Source organism: Juglans microcarpa x Juglans regia, chromosome 2D (genome assembly GCF_004785595.1).
Source record: "Juglans microcarpa x Juglans regia isolate MS1-56 chromosome 2D, Jm3101_v1.0, whole genome shotgun sequence".
NCBI lineage: Eukaryota > Viridiplantae > Streptophyta > Magnoliopsida > Fagales > Juglandaceae > Juglans > Juglans microcarpa x Juglans regia.
The window spans coordinates 264,934-285,961 of NC_054596.1; the positions used below are offsets into that span (position 1 = coordinate 264,934).

The 21,028-nt window shown below is 42.6% G+C and overlaps 1 protein-coding gene across 1 annotated transcript in view; it reads left to right on the forward strand.

The window, feature by feature from the left end:
- Positions 1 to 21,028, forward strand: part of LOC121249071 (probable alpha-mannosidase At5g13980) — a 35,499-nt gene that overhangs the window by 1,640 nt on the left and 12,831 nt on the right. The window contains 14 exon segments of the mRNA XM_041147729.1: positions 154 to 328; positions 465 to 584; positions 767 to 853; positions 946 to 1,017; positions 2,895 to 3,008; positions 4,091 to 4,191; positions 4,273 to 4,366; positions 4,465 to 4,632; positions 4,731 to 4,820; positions 5,208 to 5,273; positions 5,366 to 5,422; positions 14,196 to 14,415; positions 14,546 to 14,685; positions 14,988 to 15,056. Of these exon segments, the coding sequence (XP_041003663.1) occupies positions 154 to 328; positions 465 to 584; positions 767 to 853; positions 946 to 1,017; positions 2,895 to 3,008; positions 4,091 to 4,191; positions 4,273 to 4,366; positions 4,465 to 4,632; positions 4,731 to 4,820; positions 5,208 to 5,273; positions 5,366 to 5,422; positions 14,196 to 14,415; positions 14,546 to 14,685; positions 14,988 to 15,056 (1,573 nt within the window).

Sequence of the window (21,028 nt, forward strand, 5' to 3'; positions counted from 1 at the left end):
AGTCATATAGTGTTTTTTTTTCCCATAAATTTCTTTGGGGCTAGGAATTGAATCATTCTTTTATGTTTCTGGAGTCAATTGAATGAGACATTGACAGTGTCACATATTTCAAAAGTTTTGTTATTGATTCTTTTTCTTTTCTCACTGTTGTAGAAATGGGGGTATGTGCATGCATGATGAGGCAGCAACACATTACATTGACATGATTGATCAGACAACCCTTGGGCATCGGTTTATCAAAAAGGAGTTTGGGGTTGTTCCAAGAATTGGTTGGCAAATAGATCCCTTTGGACATTCTGCAGTACAGGCATATTTGTTGGGAGCAGAAGTAATCATCTCCATACACTTAGTTACTTTGCTTATAATATTTTCATTCTGCTTCAAACAATAGATAATATGGAAACTCATAATTAATCAAGAGCCGTTTGATGCCCCGCATTGGTCAATATCTGCTACTTGTGTAGGTTGGATTCGACTCACTTTTCTTTGGTCGAATAGATTACCAAGACAGAGCTAAGCGCAAAAATGAGAAAAGTCTTGAAGTTGTCTGGCAGGGTTCCAAGAGCCTTGGTTCATCTGCTCAGGTGAGGAGCAAGTTTTCTTTCCCTTCTACTTTTTGGGTTCTCCTCAGCAGTTTTACAATTTCACTCAAGCGGATAATCATGGTGGAACTAATTTTTTTTACTATGCATTCAATGAATTTAGTCTTGTTTCTATCTTCCCTTGCCTTTTTCCTGAATTTTTGTTAGTCTCCTAAATTCTGCAGATTTTTGCTGGCGCATTCCCTGAAAATTATGAGCCCCCACCTGGTGGTTTCTACTTCGAAGTTAATGATGCTTCCCCTATAGTTCAAGTAAAAATTATGAAAAACTTGTTAATTTGTCATCAGCATTTGAATATCTACTTTGCTTGCAAAGTTAAATTTCATTACATCTTTCAATGAAGGATGACATTAACTTGTTCGACTACAATGTTCAAGACCGAGTAAATGACTTTGTTGCTGCTGCAGTTTCACAGGTAAATGGGCAAATCTCTTCACCCTACAGACAAGGGATTATTTTGTCTGATTTCTCATTATGTCACTCCTTTAAGCTTTTCTTATTTGTATCTCTTTTCCTCCATGGTGAGGCATTCTTTGTCATTTGAGTTAGCCTGGTTTGGATAGTGAGTTGAGATGAAAGTTAAATAAAAATATTATAAAGTTAAAATATTGTTAGAATATAATTTTTTAATATTATTTTTGTTTTGAGATTTGAAAAAGTTGAATTGTTTATTGTATTTTGTTTGAAAATTTGGGAAAGTTGTAATGATTAGATTAGATGAGATGAGATGAGTTGAAATGATTTTTGAAAGAGAAAAGCTTCAAACCGGTTAGGGTGTAAATTAGAAGTTTACACCATTTAATGGAAAGAGAACACGTAAGCTTTTTATTTTGTTCACTGTGAGTGCGACTGTAGACTATTACCCTCGTTCTGTCTCATTCTCCACAATCCTCTTTGCATTTAGGTTGTTTTCTTCCTTTCTGGTTTCCTTTCACTCACTCTCTCTCTCTCATCTCCAGCCCATCTAGTGAATCTTCGTTCTCTCTCCAGTTGATGTAATCGGTTCATGAATCTACATATATATCTCATCAAACCAAGGCTATCAAGTTCATAAAAAAGCTTCTCAAGTGAGACAAAATTATTAATTCTGGACACATTAATTCATCTCTGTAAAATCTTAAATTGTTGGTGCTTTCAATGAAGTCAAGCTCCATTATTCAGAAATAATTAGTTGTTAGGCAACATGGGTCCCCGTGAATTTTAGTCTAAATGAACACATACTTATTTTTCTTAACCCTTTTTCAGTTCACATTTTTTTATATATATGCACAAAGATGTGCTCCATGAGCATAGGTTGTAGCATCTGGCAGCCATGGCTAGGCTCAATGCATGTACCTATGATTCAGTGAAGGCTGCGAGGGAGATTGATTGACGGTTGAGGTTCCTCACTTCGGCCTGAGGAGAGTGAGAGAGAGAGAGAGATGGGGGCTGAGAATCAGGGTCGAAAATCAGACAATCGGGTTCGGAGGGGGGAGAGAGAGAGAGAGAGAGAGAGAGGTGAAAGAGTCAGAGGGTGGGTGGGGGGGGGGGTGAAATAGAGGAGAGGGGAGAAACCAACAACTAAGTCCATGTTTTCCCTACAACCAAGTATATTTTTACATTTTCTAAAATTCATACGTGTCAAACTATGATTGGATGGTGTAAAGCTCTATTTTTCACCTAATCCTGTTCCCAGCCGCTCCCTTCCTGAAAACAAACGAGGCCTTAGCCTCTTTCTGAAATTATCGTCTCTAGGCAAATCATTCACTTTGTTCTATATAGTTTCTGCTTGTGTATCTTACCGATCAAAGAAACAAAGTTTCTGTATGTCCATCTTATTTATGTGTATATGTATGTATAAAAGTTTCTGTATGTGTATCCATGTTAAACTGGAGCATTGCGACAGATTTTTCTTGAAGCTATTAGGCTTTCCAACCTTGAATCCTTGCACAAAAGTGGCACCATAATTTGGGCTTGCCAAGTTTTAGTGTTCCATTTAATTTTCTGGAAAAGCAAAATCTACAATAGTTCAGAAGTATCTGTACGAGTTACAGCTACTTTAGGTTCTGTTACTTATCAAAAAAAGAGAAGTTACATCTATTATAGGAGATGTCACTTATGCATCAACATGACAACTAACCTTGGCCAAAGCAATGTCGCAAGTTCTTAAAAATATATGAAGAATTTCATTCTCTTGAACTTGAATAAGATCTATCTTTGATTGACTTGTCCAATTGAGCCCTGAAAATAATTCTCATTCTCCTTTCATGAGGGGCCTCTATTAGTTGCTGATAGCAATTGTCTCTTTCTCAGGCTAATATAACTCGAACAAATCATATAATGTGGACAATGGGGACAGATTTTAAGTATCAGTATGCGCATACATGGTTCCGGCAGATGGACAAACTCATTCATTATGTCAACAAGGTGACCTATCATTAAAACTGCAAATATTGGTTAAGTGAGAATCTTGCAATATTATGCCTGTCTCATGGTTTTACAGGAAAGCAAATTATACTTATAAAAAAAAAAGGTTTTGCAGGAAAGCAAATTAGATGATTAGATGAGTCACTCCCTTTATCGTATACTATATTTCATATAAAGGATGCGGGTAATCATTCGTTGAAATAATCTTAAAAATCTGCTAGAATGCATGGATGCATTAAGGAAACATTGTTTCGTCTTTTGGTTGCGAAATTCAAACATCATTCAGGTTGAATCTGAAGAACAAATGATAGGAGACATGCTACCTAATATTGTAATGCTTATACTGCATATTTTGATATTTAGAATTTATGTATGTATCATTGTGTACCCAATGTTGCTTAGTATTATATCTTTTTTTTAATCAGTAAATAAGAATTTTATTGAAAATGGGCGCAACCAAGTACATTGGATATATACAAGAGCCACACCTAGGCATGACTGTCTAGAGGTACAAGAAAATCAATGTTGCTCAGTATTTTTTTTTGATGTCGGAGAACCTCTCCAAGGTAAGGCCCTTCGGACCCACCCTTGCAGAGTAAATTCCGGTCCCGTGCACCGCACCGTCAGAAGTTTCCCTATACAGAACTGGTTAAATCGCTGGCTTTTCACCGGGGGTGTGGCCTCAAAAGATTGTTTGCACCCATGAGGTGTTGAACTTTGGACGTTGAAGGGAATGATACCCCAAGACCAAGGCCTTCACCACTTGGGCCAACCCCTTGGGGTTATGTTGCTCAGTATTATATCAATCTTCCAACATGTTAGTATTGCTAAAATGCAGGATATGATCCTCATAACTATGTTAGAATTTGCATTGCATGTGTTCCATTTCTTTTAAGCGTGATTATTTAGATTTGGCCACTTGGGTTTAACATCAGTTAAAACTTTTTAGTCATGCTGAATGAGTTTACAGTTCCCTCTCAGAATACATGTTTTTCAAAGATAAGTAGCTCATTATTTAAGATCCTTCTTTTTATATTGTGAGACCAACTGCTTCTAATTGGTACAGTTGTGGTACCTTTTAGGATGGCCGCGTCAATGCTCTATACTCTACCCCATCCATATATACGGATGCAAAATATGCTAGAGATGAATCCTGGCCAATCAAGACTGAAGATTTCTTCCCGTGAGTTTAATGTTTGGATGTCATATAAACTATTTGCTTGCTGTTTCATGCCAACATTTTCTTAAGTATCCACCATACCAGTTATGCAGATCGTGCAAATGCATACTGGACAGGATACTTTACCAGTAGGCCAGCTCTCAAGCGCTATGTCAGATTAATGAGTGGCTATTATTTGGTATCATTTATCCGACTTTCAGTTTGTATCATGATTAAATGGTTATAGTCTAATGACAGTTTTAGATTCTGGCATTTCTTTCTCTATTGAATTATTAGGCAGCAAGGCAACTGGAGTTTTTCAAAGGGAGGAGTAATTATGGGCCCAACACAGACTCACTTGCAGATGCTTTAGCAATTGCTCAGCATCATGATGCAGTTACTGGTACAGAAAAGCAGCATGTGGCTAATGATTATGCAAAACGTTTGTCAATAGGATACACGAAGGTGTGAATTTGGCTTTACACTTTAAAGCGTTTTTTCTCAATGTTGTTCTCTCCATTTTGGCCAAGGATCACTCTCACTTTGTCATTATCTTTGTGCAGGCTGAGGAATTAGTTGCATCTTCACTTGCTTGCTTGGCTCAGTCTGCATCAAATACTGGATGTGGGAACCCAACCATGAAGCTTCAACAGGTATAACATAATGAGCCATAAGCTCTTGAACTTTTTTACTCTATTGCTTGAATATCTGATTTTATCATGGCATTTGTACAGCCATTTGTAATATCTAGATTTACCCTTAAGCTCTTATTGGTTGACCGTATATTTGACCTCTTGATTCTTGAGCACATTACAAGTTTTTCTCTTGTTAATGCTATACTTTTTGGATGAAAACTTCTAATTTGCATGCATCACATCTAAGGGATGGTAATGTTATTCACGGACATTTAATTACTGGCATTCATATCAAGTTTGACCCTACAAAAAATTTCTTTTAAAAAAATGAAAATGCTAAAATTGATTTTGACCTGTGACTTTTCTTTGTTCTCTTCTCTACTCCCCCTTTCTTTTTTTTTTTAGTGCCCACTTCTGAATATAAGTTACTGTCCGGCATCAGAAGCTGATCTGTCTCAAGGACAGAATTTGGTAAGGAAAATATTCTTTCTCCTTGCAATGATTGTGGCATTTTCTATTCCATTTTGATACATACCATCTTATCATTTCTCTCATTTTTGTAGATAGTCTTGGCCTACAATGCTCTTGGATGGAAGAGAGATGATGTAGTTCAAATCCCGGTGAATACTTCTGTTATTGTAACTGTGCCTAATGTCTTGAAAGTTAATGTTGTTCCTCACTAATTGGATGACTTCATAACATAGCTTTTAAGGCTCTCATTTCTTTTCTTTTCACGCGGAACCCACAACCTTTTTCAACTTCTCATAAATACATCTAAACTCATCTTAACATCCAAACACATTTAAACTTATCTTAACATTCAATCACATTTAAACTCATCTTAGGTGGACCTCACATAACTCACTCCACCATCTCAACTCACTACTATTCATAAAGAATTCAACCAGCTCAACTCAGCTTAACATCCAAACACAGCCTAATGAAACCATCAAGCTCTTCCCACAACAAGCTTCTGCTACTGTCCACAATAGGGCTATAAATACCAGCAAAAGCCCATTGAAAACTGTCATCTACATTTCTAAAATGACAGGCTACTGAAAACTCCCCTATACATTCCTCCAAAATCTCCACCATCCTCCTATTCCGTATCACCAACACACCACTCAATGCTCCATTTGAAGTAAGAAAAACCTACTTCATGTATGAACAACCCCACAAGCTAATGATAAGAATTCTATCCACCCAACACAGCTTAGTTTCCTGCAAACAAACTATATTAGCCTTCCATACTCTTAACAAGTTCTTAATATGAGAACGTTTGTGAAGATCATTCAGCCCTTGAACATTCCAAGATAGAATCTTTGGCTTCATAAAATCAGCTTGGTCCCCCTACCCCTTGGATCTATCACAACTGACACTTCCTTCATTTTGAGTCATAATTAACAGAACGTGTTAATCTCCTTCAGTCCATATCACGTTTTGAAACTGATTTTGTAGCCAAGAAGTGATTCGACTCAATAGCAATAAGCAAAGTCCGAAATTGCTCTTCAAAACCTTCACAAGAAATACCCACACAGTCTTGTATTTCTTTTACTTTTTTATAACCCATGATGAAGATTAAGACCCAAATCAACATGAGGGGGCAAGGAGCGTGAAGGTACCGGATCAAAGCCTTCCCTCCATTGTTGATCCCGACATTCTGGACAATCCCCATTACCAACAGTAATATGAAACTCCTCCAGACACCTTATCTCCTCTAACCCCCACCGCGCGCGCGCGGAACCACCATTCCTTGCGACATTAACACCTGTCCCTGCTCAAGACCTTCTTCCCTACTCTTACAACACAACTCACCATCCCCATCAACACCCATCTGTAATGGAAAATCAAAATGAACTCCAATAGAATCAGACGATCGGACACCTAAAAAATGTCTAGAGACCTCTGGTGAAATATTATGTGAAGACACTGACACCAGAACGGGGATTGGGGACACCCCAGAAGACATTAATAGCAACGGCCGCGACGTCTCAAAATCGATAGCACAACCAACATGCACTACAGTAGTTTTAGCATTCACTAGAGGCTTAGAAGGAGTTGACGACGTGTCCCATCGTAGATCCACCCCTTAGGGAAACTCAGACAACGCTGGCGCTGAGTTCTGCAGTGGATCCGCCACTTGTGGAGGCTCAGACGACTCCGAAGAGGAGTTCTGCAGCAGATCCGCCACTATGAGAGGCTCAGACAACACCGACAACGAGTTTTGTAGCAAATCCGCCACTTGGAGAGGCTTAGGCCACGTCGGCGCCGACAACAGTTTGAGTCAAGGTTCCTTGGCCCAATGGACCCACGGATGACTTGGCCCGCCATGCTAAACTGGGTTGGGCCTTATTCAAAACCGGCCCAGCCTTCTACTTCCCTTTAAGTGAAAGCCCACCCTCCTTTCTATTAGGGCCATCCATATGTAAAAGCCCAGGGACCTTCTTATCATCAGCCTTGGAACGGGATTGGGCTTTCATACTAAATCCCCCACCTCACGGCCCACCTCGCTATCCAAGCCCAGCTCCTAATCCAACTTCAGCATAACGATATTCATCTTATTTTTTAACTTCATTAATTCCCTCCACAGTGACACCAACGACTCTTCGTCTTATCAACCTTGCATGCCACCCTTGGGAGCCACCTCGTCTCTGTTCGTCCCACATGGCAGACCATTAACAACATCAGGCATGCCGACCCCCCCCTCTGCCTCCCCCCCCCCCCCCCCCCCCCCCCCCCCCCCCCCCAACAACTTTATGCCCAACCGTCCCTTGACAAACAACGGGATTTTGAGTTACATGAACACATGGCAGATGCACTAGAACATCCTTGAAGGATTCCATGCCCCTGACTGACCGTTGCCTCCCTCCGATACGGTTTCTTCCATATCTCCCTCTGTCGACCTACAGGGTTACCAAACACCATAGCTTTACCTCTGTTTTCCTCTGAGTTGTAGGCTTCACGCAAGGCATTAGAAAAATTCCACCATCCTATTCCATTCTCACCCTCTGGAATGATGATGAAGCCCTTTCTACCCCCTCCCCAATACTCCGTAACCACCACAAACCGACCATAATAGTTCAAACACCTCTGCGCCACAAATGCTCGAGAGCTATCTCTAATCGTTTTGTAAAACTCCTTGCCATTCCCATCAACTATACAAGCCTCTATCGTTGCTATCAACCACTTCACAAACTCCCCACTTAGAGAAATGAACTTACTTTCCTGCACCTCTCCAAGATTCTAATGGACCTACCATCCTCTCTAGATAAAATAAATACTTTAGACTCCACCAACAACCACTTCATAAAACCCATTGAAATATTAGCAAGAAAATAATTTCCGACGAGAAAGATTCTCACTTAGATAGGAGATGAGTGGGGAAGAAGGTCATTTGCGACTCACAGGAGGGAGAACTCTGCAAAGAGAACTACCCATAGATGAATAGCTCAACATAAACATTTCCCCTAAAAGTGTTATACATGTGAATGCCCCCTTGTATGTGTATGAACCACTTCCAATTTGGACCATTTGAAATCAAGGTTAGTAATTGATGACTTGATTACTATCATAAATAATGGAAAATGTAGAAAAAATAAATCTTAAAATCTCTATCTCACTCCCTTTTCATGGATGTGTTTTTCTAGATGTAAAATGAAAGGCCTTGTTATGCACTGGGTTATAGAAATTTTTGACAACAAAAAATTCTACGCTCTCTCTCCGTACACTTTTTCCTTCCGTAAACTCGTTCCAATGGTGATCATGGCTGTTTGATTGTGCGTGTTTCTTGTATGGGGAGGAGAATGGGTTGTTTGAAAGCCGTTGTTATAGAATCAAAGTCATTTGAGGTGTCTAGGGATGGCCATAAGGTGCTCCTTATTGAAAGAGGAAGTTTGTGAAAAATATGAGTTTGGAGTTAGCCATGACACGCTGATTCACCAAAGCTCTGGAGGATTGCTTGAAGGGTGGGAGAAAAGAGTTCTATACAGCACATTGGGAAGGTGATAGGGGGTACATAGTACAGAGGTGCTCAAACTTCCAAGGTGCATTCATGGTACTGGTGGAATACGGAGGGGCGGTCGCCGAAACTACGTGTTTATACCTGAAGACAGGGATGGAATGGGATGGAGGAAGTTGGCGGAGGTTTTGAGGGAGGCTGGACGAGAAGGTTGCTCCGATGGGTTGGTACCGCCAGCGACGACGGTAGCTCTGCTTAACTCTTCTTCCTGGTCATACATGGAGGCTCTCCAACAACCAAGGGCTTTGGACCTGTCTCGTCAACTTGTTAGGCTAGATGTCAGGACACTTTGGCTCGATTGAGAGGGACTGCACTGCTGCAATGGTCAGGAAGCGCCGCTGTTTTTGTAGGGGTCCAGAGACTTGAGGGGGGTGGCAGAGGAGATGTTGGTCCCAACAAGGAAATGGTCAAGCGGGCGATGAAGGAGATGAAGAGCCAACTGGATGAATTACAACTTAATGTAAGTTGGTTAATACGGTGCGTTGAGGAGGAAAAAAGGGTGGGGTGAGCTTGGGTCTTAACAATGGGCCAATGAAAGTAATAATAGGAGAATAGGTCAAGTGGGTAAGCAGAATGGGCCGTCTGTGGGTAGTAAAGGAAAAGAAAAAATTCTGATGGGCCCAGATGCTGGGATTCAACCTTTGGGCAAGCAGAACTAACAACTGTTGGGGCCTGTTTGGAGGAGACATAACGCGAATGCCGCAGTGCCATCAACGGATGGGTTTCAACCACCATCGCCGGTGAAGAGCCAGGGGGCCCCTGTGAAGGCTACAGAACCATCAATGGGGGCCATGCAGCAGGAGATGGCACTCAGAGCAATCTCCGACGTGCGGGGTTATGGAAGTTACCACTTCTCAAGCTCCGATCTCTTTTGACGTGCTGGATCGAGCACAGAACAGGCCGAGGGAGGATGCCAATGCTTCGACTGCATCCCCACTGTCATCTAGACTGCTAGCGGTCGCAATCCCAACAGAGGGGGTCTCGAGAGTTGAAGCCTCTCCCATTTCCTTGGTCGGCCTGTGATGGATGGGTTCCTAGAAAACACACGAGAAAATGATATAGTGGGCTCTCAAGGCAATCTGGTGGTGATGGTGATGATCGACAGTGCAGGTTTGACCAGTGAGGAATCCACTCAAGGCCATGCTTCATACTCGAATATGAGGGAGTCAGACTCGAAGTTGCTATGGGCTATTTGTGACAGTGAATGCTTTTTTTTTTTTTTTTTGGGGTTGGGGGGCGGGGCGGTACTGAACCAACCCCTTTATGCACACTCCTCTTTAGTCCTAACCCAGAAAGCTTTATCTTGGAGTGGGTGTTCAAGAAGGTAGAGGAGATACAAGCTTGTATTGGGATTTCTTGTGTAGGCTTTGAAGAATAGTTTAGGGCCCTTCTTATAGCCATTGAAGATGGTCTAGCAAAGTTAGCCGCAAAGCGAGATAGGGAACTCAAAAGGCTCACATGTACCATTAATTATGAAGCGAAGGAGAGGAGTGGTGGAAGGGATAGATTGAAAAGGAGGGGCACTCATTGTACTCATGAAACCTAAGATCCTTTCTTGGCATGTGCGGGGGCTTAATGATCGCAATAAATGCCTTCGCATAAAATCCTTATTGCGGACATGGAAAGTTGATGTGGTGTGTCTTCAAGAAACAAAATTGCGGGTCATCGATAGAAGAATCATCCATAGTTTGTGGGGGTGTTCGTATGTGGGTTGGTCATACTTGGCCTCTTTGGGAGCTTCGGGCAACGTTCTTTTAATGTGGGATAAAAGAGTGGTGGAGGCGGTAGAGGAGTATGTTGGAAACTTCTCGATTGCTAGTTTATTTAAAAATGTTTTCGATGGATGAGAATGGGCTTATGTAGGCACATATAGGCCTAATATGGATAGAGATAGGAGAAGGCTATGGGAGGAGTTGGCGGGTTTATATTATTTATGGGATGTGTCATGGTGTATGGGTGGAGATTTCAATATTACTCGCTTTCCCAATGAGCGATTGGGGAATTATCGCAACTCCTCGGCCATGGAGGAGTTCTCTGAGTTCATATTTGAGTTGGACCTTAAGGATTTCCCCCTTGTCAGGGATGCGTTCACATGGTCAAATAGTCGGGGTTGGTCGAGATTGGATAGGTTCCTTGTCTCTCCTTCGTGGGAGGCTCACTTTCCAGAGTTGTGTAAGAAGTGGTTGTCTCGAGTTTGCTCGGATCATTTTCCTATTTTGTTAGACTGTGGAGGTATTCATGTGGGACACCGGTACTTCAAGTTTGAAAATATGTGGTTAGCAGCTGATGGTTTTATAGAGAAGGTGCGTTCTTGGTGGTCTTCCTACCAGTTCTCAGGCACTCCTAGTTTCATTCTTGTAGGTAAGCTAAAGGCTTTGAAGCAAGATCTAAAGAAGTGGAACTTGGAAGTTTTTGATAGCATTGACAACCAGAAGACTACCCTTATGGAGGAGTTATAGGAGTTAGAGGGGAGGGAATTGATGGGAGACATTTCGGAGGAGGAGTTATTGAGGAAGAGATTGGTTGTGATTGAACTGAAGAGGGTGTTGTTGATGGAGGAGACTTCGTGATGGCAAAAATTCAGGGCCCTCTGGCTAAAAGAAGGTGATAAATGCACGAAATTTTTTCATAGAGTGGCTAATTCACATAGGCGCAGCAATGCTATTGAGACACTTTACTCAGGTACTCAAGTGCTCTCTTCCCCCTTTGAATTAGAAAATGATATTGTGCATTATTATGAGAACCTCCTCACGGAACCGGCCTGTTGGAGGCCGAAGTTAGATGATTTGTTGTTTGAGTCTATTGATTCATAGAGTGCGAGGTGGTTGTAAAGACCTTTTGACGAAGACGAGATTTATAAGTTCATTTGTGGCATGGCCAAAGATAAAGCATGGGGTCCAAATGGCTTTTCGATGGAATTCTTTTAAGCTTGTTGGAATATTGTGAAATGTCATGTTATGCAGGTTTTCCTTGAATTTTACTCTTTTAGGAAGTTTGAGAAATGCCTCAATGCGACGTTCATTACTCTCATACCGAAGAAACAGGGGGCTACGACAGTTGAGGACTTTTGCCCAATAAGCCTTGAGTGGAGTATACAAGATCATTTTGAAGGTTCTTACTAATTGGCTTAGCCCGGTGTTGGAACAAATTATTTCTAAGCCTCAAAATGCATTTGTTCGGGAGAGAAAAATCCTTGATTCGGTTCTCATTGCCAATGAGTGCTTGGATCATAGGTTGTGGGAGGGAGCTCCGTGTATTTTATACAAGCTTGACATGGAAAAGGCATATGATCATGTAAATTGGGAATTTCTTTTATACTTGCTTGGGAGGTGTGGCTTTGGTGATAGGTGGATTTCATGGATTCGACATTGTGTCTCTACCGCTCGCTTCTCGGTGTTAGTTAATGGCACTCCAGCTGGATTTTTTAATAGTTGTCGTGGATTGAGGCAAGGGGATCCATTGTCTCCTCTTCTCTTCGTTATTGTTATGGAGGTACTTGGATGAATGGTGAAGGCTGCTGTTGGAGGAGGTTTTCTATCCGGTTTTTCGGTGGGTAATGGTACTAATGGCTCTATTATAATCTCACATCTATTATTTGCATATAATACCCTCCTTTTTTATGATGCAGATCATGGCCAGATTCTAACTTTACGTGCACTTTTGTTATGTTTCGAAGCTGCGTCGGGGTTTAAGGTGAACCTTGGTAAGTCCGAGATGGTTGTGGTGGGCTTGGTGCCCAGTATCAACAGCCTGACGAGCCTTCTGGATTGTAAATTGTCTTCTTTGCCTATGAAATATTTGGGCCTCCCGTTGGGGGCGACTTTCAAGGCTAGAGCCATGTGGGATGGGGTTGTGGAGAAAATAGAGAAAAGGCTAGCCGGTTGGAAATGGTTGAATTTATCGAAAGGGGGTCGACTCACATTGATTAAGAGCATGTTAATTAACCTCCCCACCTATTTCTTATCTCTATTTCCTTTGTCTGCAATGGTGGCGAATAGGATTGAGAAATTATTTCGGGCTTTTTTGTTTTTTTTTTTTTTTGGGGGGGGGGGGGAGTGGGGAAGGAAACAAAATTTCATCGTGTTAATTGGAATAAAGTTTGTTCCCCAATTACTAATGGTGGCCTGAGAGTATGGTGTTCCAACGAAGTAGGGGTGGGGTTTGGGGGGGGGGTATGGCTTGGGCTTATGGAAATTTATTAGGAGTGGATGACAGAGTTTCGAAAATCATATCCGTTTTGTGGCTGGAGAGGGTACCAAAATCAAGTTTTGGCATGATGTTTGGTGTCGAGATCGTGCTCTTGATAGGGTATTTCCAGCTCTCTATCGTATTGCAGCTAACAGGGAGGCTACTGTGGCGATCTGCGGGTATTTTCCCATGGTTCTCACCAATGAAATGTCCTATTTAATAAGGATATTCATGATTGAGAATTGTACACCGTTTCAGAATTTTTCAGGTTGATATACTCCATGGGAAACACTATGGCACAAGGGGATAGGATGCAATGGAGATCCAATGGTAGCAAGAAGTGTACAGTTAGGGCGTATTATAAAATATTGGCATCACAAGGTAGGGTTCCCTTCCCTTCGAAGAATATTTGGAGGTCTCGGGTGCCTTCTAAAGTAGTTTTCGTCGTATGGACTGCTGCTCTTGAGAGGATCTTGACCACGGACAATTAGAGGAAGAGGGGGCTCGTTGTGATGGATTGGTGCTGTGTAAAAAACAGGGAGACTCAGTGGATCATTTATTATTGTATTGTGAGATGACAATGGTGCTGTGGAATGAGATCTTTAGAACAGTTGATGTCGCGTGGGTAATGCGATTGCGGGTGGTTGATCTACTAGCTTGTTGGAAGGAGATTCAAGGCTGTCCTCAAGTGGCGGCAATGTGGAAGATGATTCCGATGTACATTATGTGGTGTATTTGGTCGGAAAGGAATGAACGGTGCTTTGAAGATAGGGAGCGCACAATGGCGGAGCTTCAGAATTTTTTTGTACACACTTTATTGCTTTGGTTTCTAACCATTGTGCTTAATGGAAACAATGCTCACGATTTCCTGTCTTTAATCTATCGATCCTAGAATGTATTTATGTGTTCTTTTGTATACTTCCTGTGTATAAGGGTTATGCCTATGTCATTCGTATTAATAAAATTTACCTTTTACTTATAAAAAAAAGATAAAAAATGAAAGCCTTGTTTAGAATATTCCATTGATGACAATAGTTCTCAGTTGTGTGTCTGTGTGTGCATTCCATTTGTCTTTTGGCCGTTTCTATACTTCAGAAATCCCTTTTTTCTTCATAACCAACATGTTTCGGAGTAAAATAGATTGGCAAAATATTATTATTCTACTTACAAGTTTTAATTTTCTCTAGGTTATCAATGAAGATGTTACTGTGCATGACTTTGAGGGAAGAGAAATTGAATCTCAGCTTCTTCCTTTGGCCACAGCTTATGTGGGCTTAAGGAACTACCATGTTAGGGCATATGTAGGTCGAAGTCCAACTCAGACACCTAAGTATTTGCTTGCATTTAAGGTGTCTGTACCACCACTTGGTTTCAGCACGTATACTATTTCCAGCGTGAAAAAGCCAGGTCTACTCTTATTATTGCAATACGCGTATTTGTTTTAAAAAAAAAATTTATTTTGTGAAGTGGAAAACCATGAATGCATTATTCAAGGTACTGGCACATGTTTTTGAATTATTTTCCCTTTTGGTTGCAGGTGCTAGTTCAATCAGATCATCTCTATACCAGTTTCAGAGTGGTGAAAAATCTAGTGTTGAAGTTGGTCAAGGAAACTTAAAGCTTACTTTTTCCACAAATCATGGAAAAATTACTAATTATGTTAATAGCAGAAGCTTGGTATGTAATGCCCCCAACACTTTCATAATCTCTTATTATTTGAAGCTTATTCTGACATTGCATTGCCCATTATTTTCTCTGACTTTGTGTCTTCTAAAATATGGTTAAATGTGATTGATGTTATTGTGATTAATGTTTTTGTTATTGCTATGTTTTTAATAATTGACTTTGCTTAACACTTCTGCCTCATCCACCCCCCCCCCCCCCCTAAAAAAAAAAAAGACAAGCAAAAAACAAAAGCAGGAAGGAAGCAGGAAAACAAAAAGGTTGGGAACTAATGCACAAAATTGTCAATAATGCAGATTGAGGAACCAGTTGAACAATCGTACAGTTATTACTCCGGATTCAAGGGAAATGACAAAGACACTCAGGTAGACGAAGTTCATCTTCTATTGCAAATCTCCCTTGCTTTTTGAAATTGCACAAATTAGAAGTTGAACTATCTAGTCCGTACACTCAATAGTTTTCTCTCCATACACTCAAAGTCCAATGGTGGCTCGTGGCATTTAGGCAGCGAGTTCCTTTTGCTTTCTAGTGTGAATATGGGATTTCCAAAACATTTAGTAATAGAATCAAAAGCCTTTGTACTAACGAGGGATGGAAGTTCTTTGCACATTACTGAGAGGAGCTGGAGAGGAGTGAAAGAGATGAGTCTGGGGATACATGGTGCTATGGTTTGCCAAAACATTGGAGGAATGTTTGAAGGGTGGAAGAAAATATTTTTATGCTACTTCACGGGGGGGTGACAGAGGCTTTATCGCGCAGAGATGCGACATGGCATTAATGGAGCGTGGAGGTGGTGGCAGACATAACTTCTTCATTCCGGAGGGGAGTGATGGTAGGGGATGGAGGAAGTTGGCGGATGCATTGAGGGTAGCTGTAAGATAGGGTGGACATTTGGGCCGCAATAGATGAGGGGCTTTTCTGGTGCCGGCAGTGGTGGTGAACTAACCGCAAACGCGGTCGTACAACAGCCGACGACATTGGTGTAGTCCAGTGAAAAAAATAGGGGAGGATGGGTTGACATGTCGGCTAATCTGGGAGGAGCCGTTGGTGCAAGTCACGGCTACGTATATGGTCTTGGAAGGGCTAGTCATGCCCCTGGTACAACAAGAGCTTAGAGGCAAGGTGGTGGTGGCAGGGCAGCTTGACAGAAGATGGCATGTATAGTACTTTGCTGGATATGAAAAAGCAATTTGTGGCATTGCTGGAGAGGATGGATAGTCTTATACGATGCGTTGAGGAGAAACAGGAGTTGGGCTTGGTGTAACTCCAGTCGGTTCATCGGCGTCTTTGGTGGCGACGGAGGTGGCCTTACGTGAGATGACGCCGCGGTGAGAGAGATAGAGAGAGTGATGACACTGCTGTGACTCGGTGAGAGACAAAGAGAGATGATGCCGTGAGGTGCGATTTGTGAGAGAGAGAGAGAGAGAGAGAGAGAGAGAGAGATGGCGACAGAGGTGGCTGCGGGCGCCGTGAGAGAGAGATGTGTTAGGGACCCCGGTCTTGTCCATAAACATTAAGTCTACAAACTTGCCTTGGTGAAGATGATGACCGAGTGATCTTGCCAACTTGCTTGTCCTTCAACAAATGGTAGGTGTTTGAGTGATGGAATGATGGAGATGTTGATGGAATTGGGTAGGCAAAGTGTTTAGGGAATGCAATTCAATGTGGACAACTAGGGCTTGTTCCTTGAGCGTGGCGCCAAGTTGATGGAGGCTAGGGAGATGGAAGGTAGTGAGGCTAGGGTTTCTGGTATGGGGCAACTAGGGTTGCCGAAATTGGATAAGGGAATTAGGGTTGGCCCCAAAGGGAAGGAAGGCTAGGGTTTCGGATTGCAAGGCAATTGGGGTTGCCGAAATTGATGAGTGGAGATGTTTTAGGAAAGATTCCTAAGTGGTCGGAATCTTTGAGGATTCGGTTTGGCTAGTTTGGATAGTCAATGGTTGACTTGAGAGATTTTAGGGATGAGGGATTTAAGGAATTGAAGAGGATTAACAATTCCTTAAGTTAAGGGATTTGAATTGGAGGAAGTCAAAACTGCTAAAAGGAAAGAGTTTCCTTATGGAGACTTGAGGGTTTCGGCTATGGCAAAGTGGGATGGAAGAAGGGCAATTATGGAAGTGTTGAATATGGTAATTGAGGGCTAGGGTTTTATGGAGAGTGGCGGCAAGTAATTTATGGAAGGTGGACTTAGGGCAAACACTATAGTGGGTGACACTAAGTGTTTGGATGGATCAAATGGGGTAATGTGTGTTACGGCAATGAACAATTGATGAACACAATGTATTCTCAAGAACAACTCAAGAACAATTCAAGATCAATACACATAAAATAATAAGATTAATGGAGAGAAAGTGGAAGACAAGAGAATGAATAAATAATACTCATAAGATTGATAAACCGAATCACACTTATTCACAAATTGCAAAGTGTGATTCTCTCTTTAGGGATTCACGAATTGCACCCCAAAGAGCCCAAGTGCTAAGCACCAAAATAGATGATCTCAAGAACAAAGCCGTCCAGAAGGAATTTGTCAAAAGATGTGAAAGAAAAGACTAAGGGTCATATTTATAAGAGTTATGAAGTGAAAACCCCCAAAAGGTCTCTTGAAAGATAATTAAATAAAAAATAAATAAATAAAGCAATAACATAGTGGCATGGGCCAAGTTGGCCCGTAGCATGCATGAGCCCATGGGTGGGCTAGGATGATGCATGTGGTTCGGTCTGGTCCAAAGCTGATGGGCATGGCATGGCTTGCTGATGATCATGGCATGGTGCCATGCAAGGCCTGTTGGTGGTGAGCCATGTGTGCGTGCTGCATGGCTCAGGCTGGTGGCCTGGGTGTTGGGTCTGCATGGCCCAGGCTGGTGGCCTGGGCGTTGAGGCTGCAAGGCATGGGCTGGAGTCATGCGCTGGATGGCATGCCACTGGCTTAGCCTGCAAGGCACGGGCTGAAGTCGTGCGCTGGATGGCATGCCTACGAAGGCATGCCACTAACCTCACTGGTGTGCAGCGTGGGGCGCATGCAGGGGCGTGCGCATGAAGGCGCGTGCGAAGGAGGGCGTGCACGCAAAGGCTTGCGTGTGGGCGCGCGCAGGGGCGTGCGCATGGGTGCATGGCACATGATTGTGCGACTGGGCATGCACATGGGTGTGCGCATGCCAGGCCGTGCTCTGGGCTGTGTGCGGCCACTAACCTCGCTGGCCTGCATGCTAGGCGCCCAGTGCGTGTTAACGCGCGGGCCAAGGCATGCATGCATGTTGGGCGCCCTGTGCGTGTCACGGCACGAGCCAAGGCATGCGTGTAGGTTGGCCATGGTGCTGTCCTTGCCTCCCAAGGGTAGTGTCGAGGCTTGTCCCGAGGCCATTTTTCTAGGAGTTTTAACAAGATGGCTACGTGAGCCGTGAGAGAGAGAGAGATTGAGAGAAAGGAGGGGGCGGCGCTGTGAAGTGTGAAATCAAAAATGAGAAGAAAGAAATGAGGAAGAAGAAGGGTGCGTGCATGCGTGCGTGTGTTTAAACCCTAGAGGCGTCGTTTTCTTTATATTTTTTTCAAACACTAAGTCCCAAAACGACTATGTATAATTTAAAAAAAAAATATTTAAACTATCGGTTGATTCAACGGTCTAGTCCAGGCTTAAACCGAGACCGAACCGCTAGACATCGGTTTTGGCCAAATTCAACTGCCGGCCGACCGGTTCCGTTCCCGGTCGGTTTTATGGTTTCTTGTACAACCCTAGTTTGGAACATGGACCTGGTAAAGGGGAGTCTAAGGTTGGTTCGAGCTTCAAGGTGTGGGCAGCCTCAATGGGCTTCAGCTCGAAGGCGAAGGCCCAAGACAAAGGGAAGGCTAAGGTGGGTTCGGGCCGATTTAAAGGGCCTTAGCTCATGGGCCAAGACAAAGGAAAGGCTAAGGTCGATCCCGATAGACTCATATGGAAGATTCGTGAAGGTTGTGATGCAGGGCCCTCGACCGGCGAGAGTCAGCCAACGTTGCTGGAGGCGGTCTCGATAGACTTGCAACATGTTGAGGAACGATCAACGTCGGTTGATATGGATGATACTGTAGTGGTGGAGTTGACAAAAGCGACAAAATCAGTACCAGACATGGGTCACCACTTTTCCTCACCATTGGTCGTCAGTTTTCCGGCACAGTATGGACTGAAAAGGACGATGGGTAGCATAGATGATGGAAATGTTGAGTTTCTATGGTATCCTCTTTGGCAAAGGCTCTTTAGACAGTGGCTACTGATTGTGAGCTGTGAACTGAGGTTGGGGGTGACGGGGACGTCAGTGAAGGACTTTTATGGATGCTAGTTCCTATTAGCGATATTTCTGAGTGGGAGTGCAGGTCTCCCTTTGCTGAGGAGGAGACAAGGGTGCTGACGGAATGACAATGGGCCTATACCTTTCAAGTCTTTGCCATCGTGTCAGCCTACTGCCTCTGGTTGGGTTGTTCATAAGGTGAAGGAAATCCAACACTGTGTGGGGATTGAGTGTGAGGGTTTTGAGGAACAATTCATGGCTTTGCTTACTACCATTGAAGTAGGAAATGCCTAGCTCAAGAAATTTGGCTCTAAAAAACAGAGGGAGCTCAAGAGACTAATGTGGTCTATAAACTATGAGGGCAACTCACGCAGAGAAAGATCCAAAGGGAGGGGGTCGACATATTCTTTATGAAGCCCAAGATTACATCTTGGAATGTCCAAGGGCTTAATGAGGTTAATAAGCGCCTAGAGATAAAAAATTTGCTCCATGAATGGAAGCCAGATATTGTGTGCTTGCAGGAAACTAATATGGAAACTATTTCAAGAAGTACTGTTAGAAGTTTGTGGAGCTGTCCATATGTTGACTGGGCTTTTCTTGCATTGGTTAGGGCCTTAGGTGGAGTACTCGTAATGTGGGATAGAAGGGTGGTGGATAAAATGGAGGAGTATATTGGTGAGTACACAGTGCATGATCCTTTAAGAATGTGGAAGATAATTTTAGGTGGGCTTTTGTTGGAATTTATGGGCCGACTTTGGACAACAGTAGACACATTCTATGGGAGGAATTAGCTAGGTTACATAGCTGGTGGGACTTGCCTTGGTTTATAGGTGGGGATTTTAATGTTATAAAATTCCCAAGTGAAAGATCGGGAGAAAGTAGGTTGCGACCAGCAATGATGAATTTTTTGGAGTGTATTTTTTACTTGGGTTTGGTGGACATTCCTCTTATGGGTGGAGCATTCACATGGTCTAATAACCAAACGTGGTCTAGATTGGACATATTCTTAGTTTCCTCGGAGTGGAAAACTCATTGCCTGCAGTTATGTCAGAAAGACTACCTCGCCTCTGTTTCGATCATTTCCCTATCTTGGTAGATTGTGGAGGTATTCAAGGAGGACGAAGATACTTGAAGGTTTCATGGAACAGGTCTGGTAATGGTGGTCCTCCTATCAGATCCAAGGCACCCCTAGCTTCATTTTTGCAGGCAAATTGAAAGCCTTAAAGAAAGATTTAAAGTTATGGAATGTGCAATCTTTTGGAGATATAGGCAACCGCAAGAAGTCATTATTGGAGGAGCTTCATGAGGTAGAGAGGGCACAGGAGGGACGGGCCCTTTCTTTGGAGGAACTTTCTTGTAAGACAGAACTAGAGAGGGTTACCCTATTGGAGGAGATATCGTGGCGGCAAAAATCCCAAGCATTATGGTTGAAAGAAGGAGATCAAAGCATGAATTTTTTCTAGTGTGGCCAACTCCCATAGGAGAACTAATGCCATCGAGATTATGAATATAGATGGAGCTGCTTGCATGGAGATTCCTGTGATTCAAGAGCATGTTGCTGGTTTTTTTGAACTGTTGCTTACCGAGCAAGCAGGGTGGAGGCCAAAGATTGATGGGATAGCCTTTGATACCATTGAGTAGCAGAATGTCTCTTGGCTGGAGAGGTCGTTTGAGGAGGTCGAGATTCATGAAGTGGTGAGGAAGATGGTTAAAGACAAAGCACCTGGTCTAGATGGATTCTCTATGAGTTTTTTCCAATTTTGTTTTGAAGTGGTGAAGGAGGACTTAATGAAGGTGTATTCCAAGAATTTTTTTCGGTTGGAAAATTTGAGAAAAGTCTCAATGCTACTTTTTATTGCACTCATTCATAAGAAGATTGGACTATCGGCCCATTAGTCTTGTGAATGGGGGTGAATAAGATTATCTCCAAGGTGCTTGCAAATCGTTTAGGAGAGGTTTTGGTGCAGATCATTACAAAACCCCAAAACCCATTCGTACGGGGAAGAAGAATTTTGAACTCAGTACTCATTGCCAATAAATGTCTAGATTGTAAATTAAAATCTGGCTATTTGGGT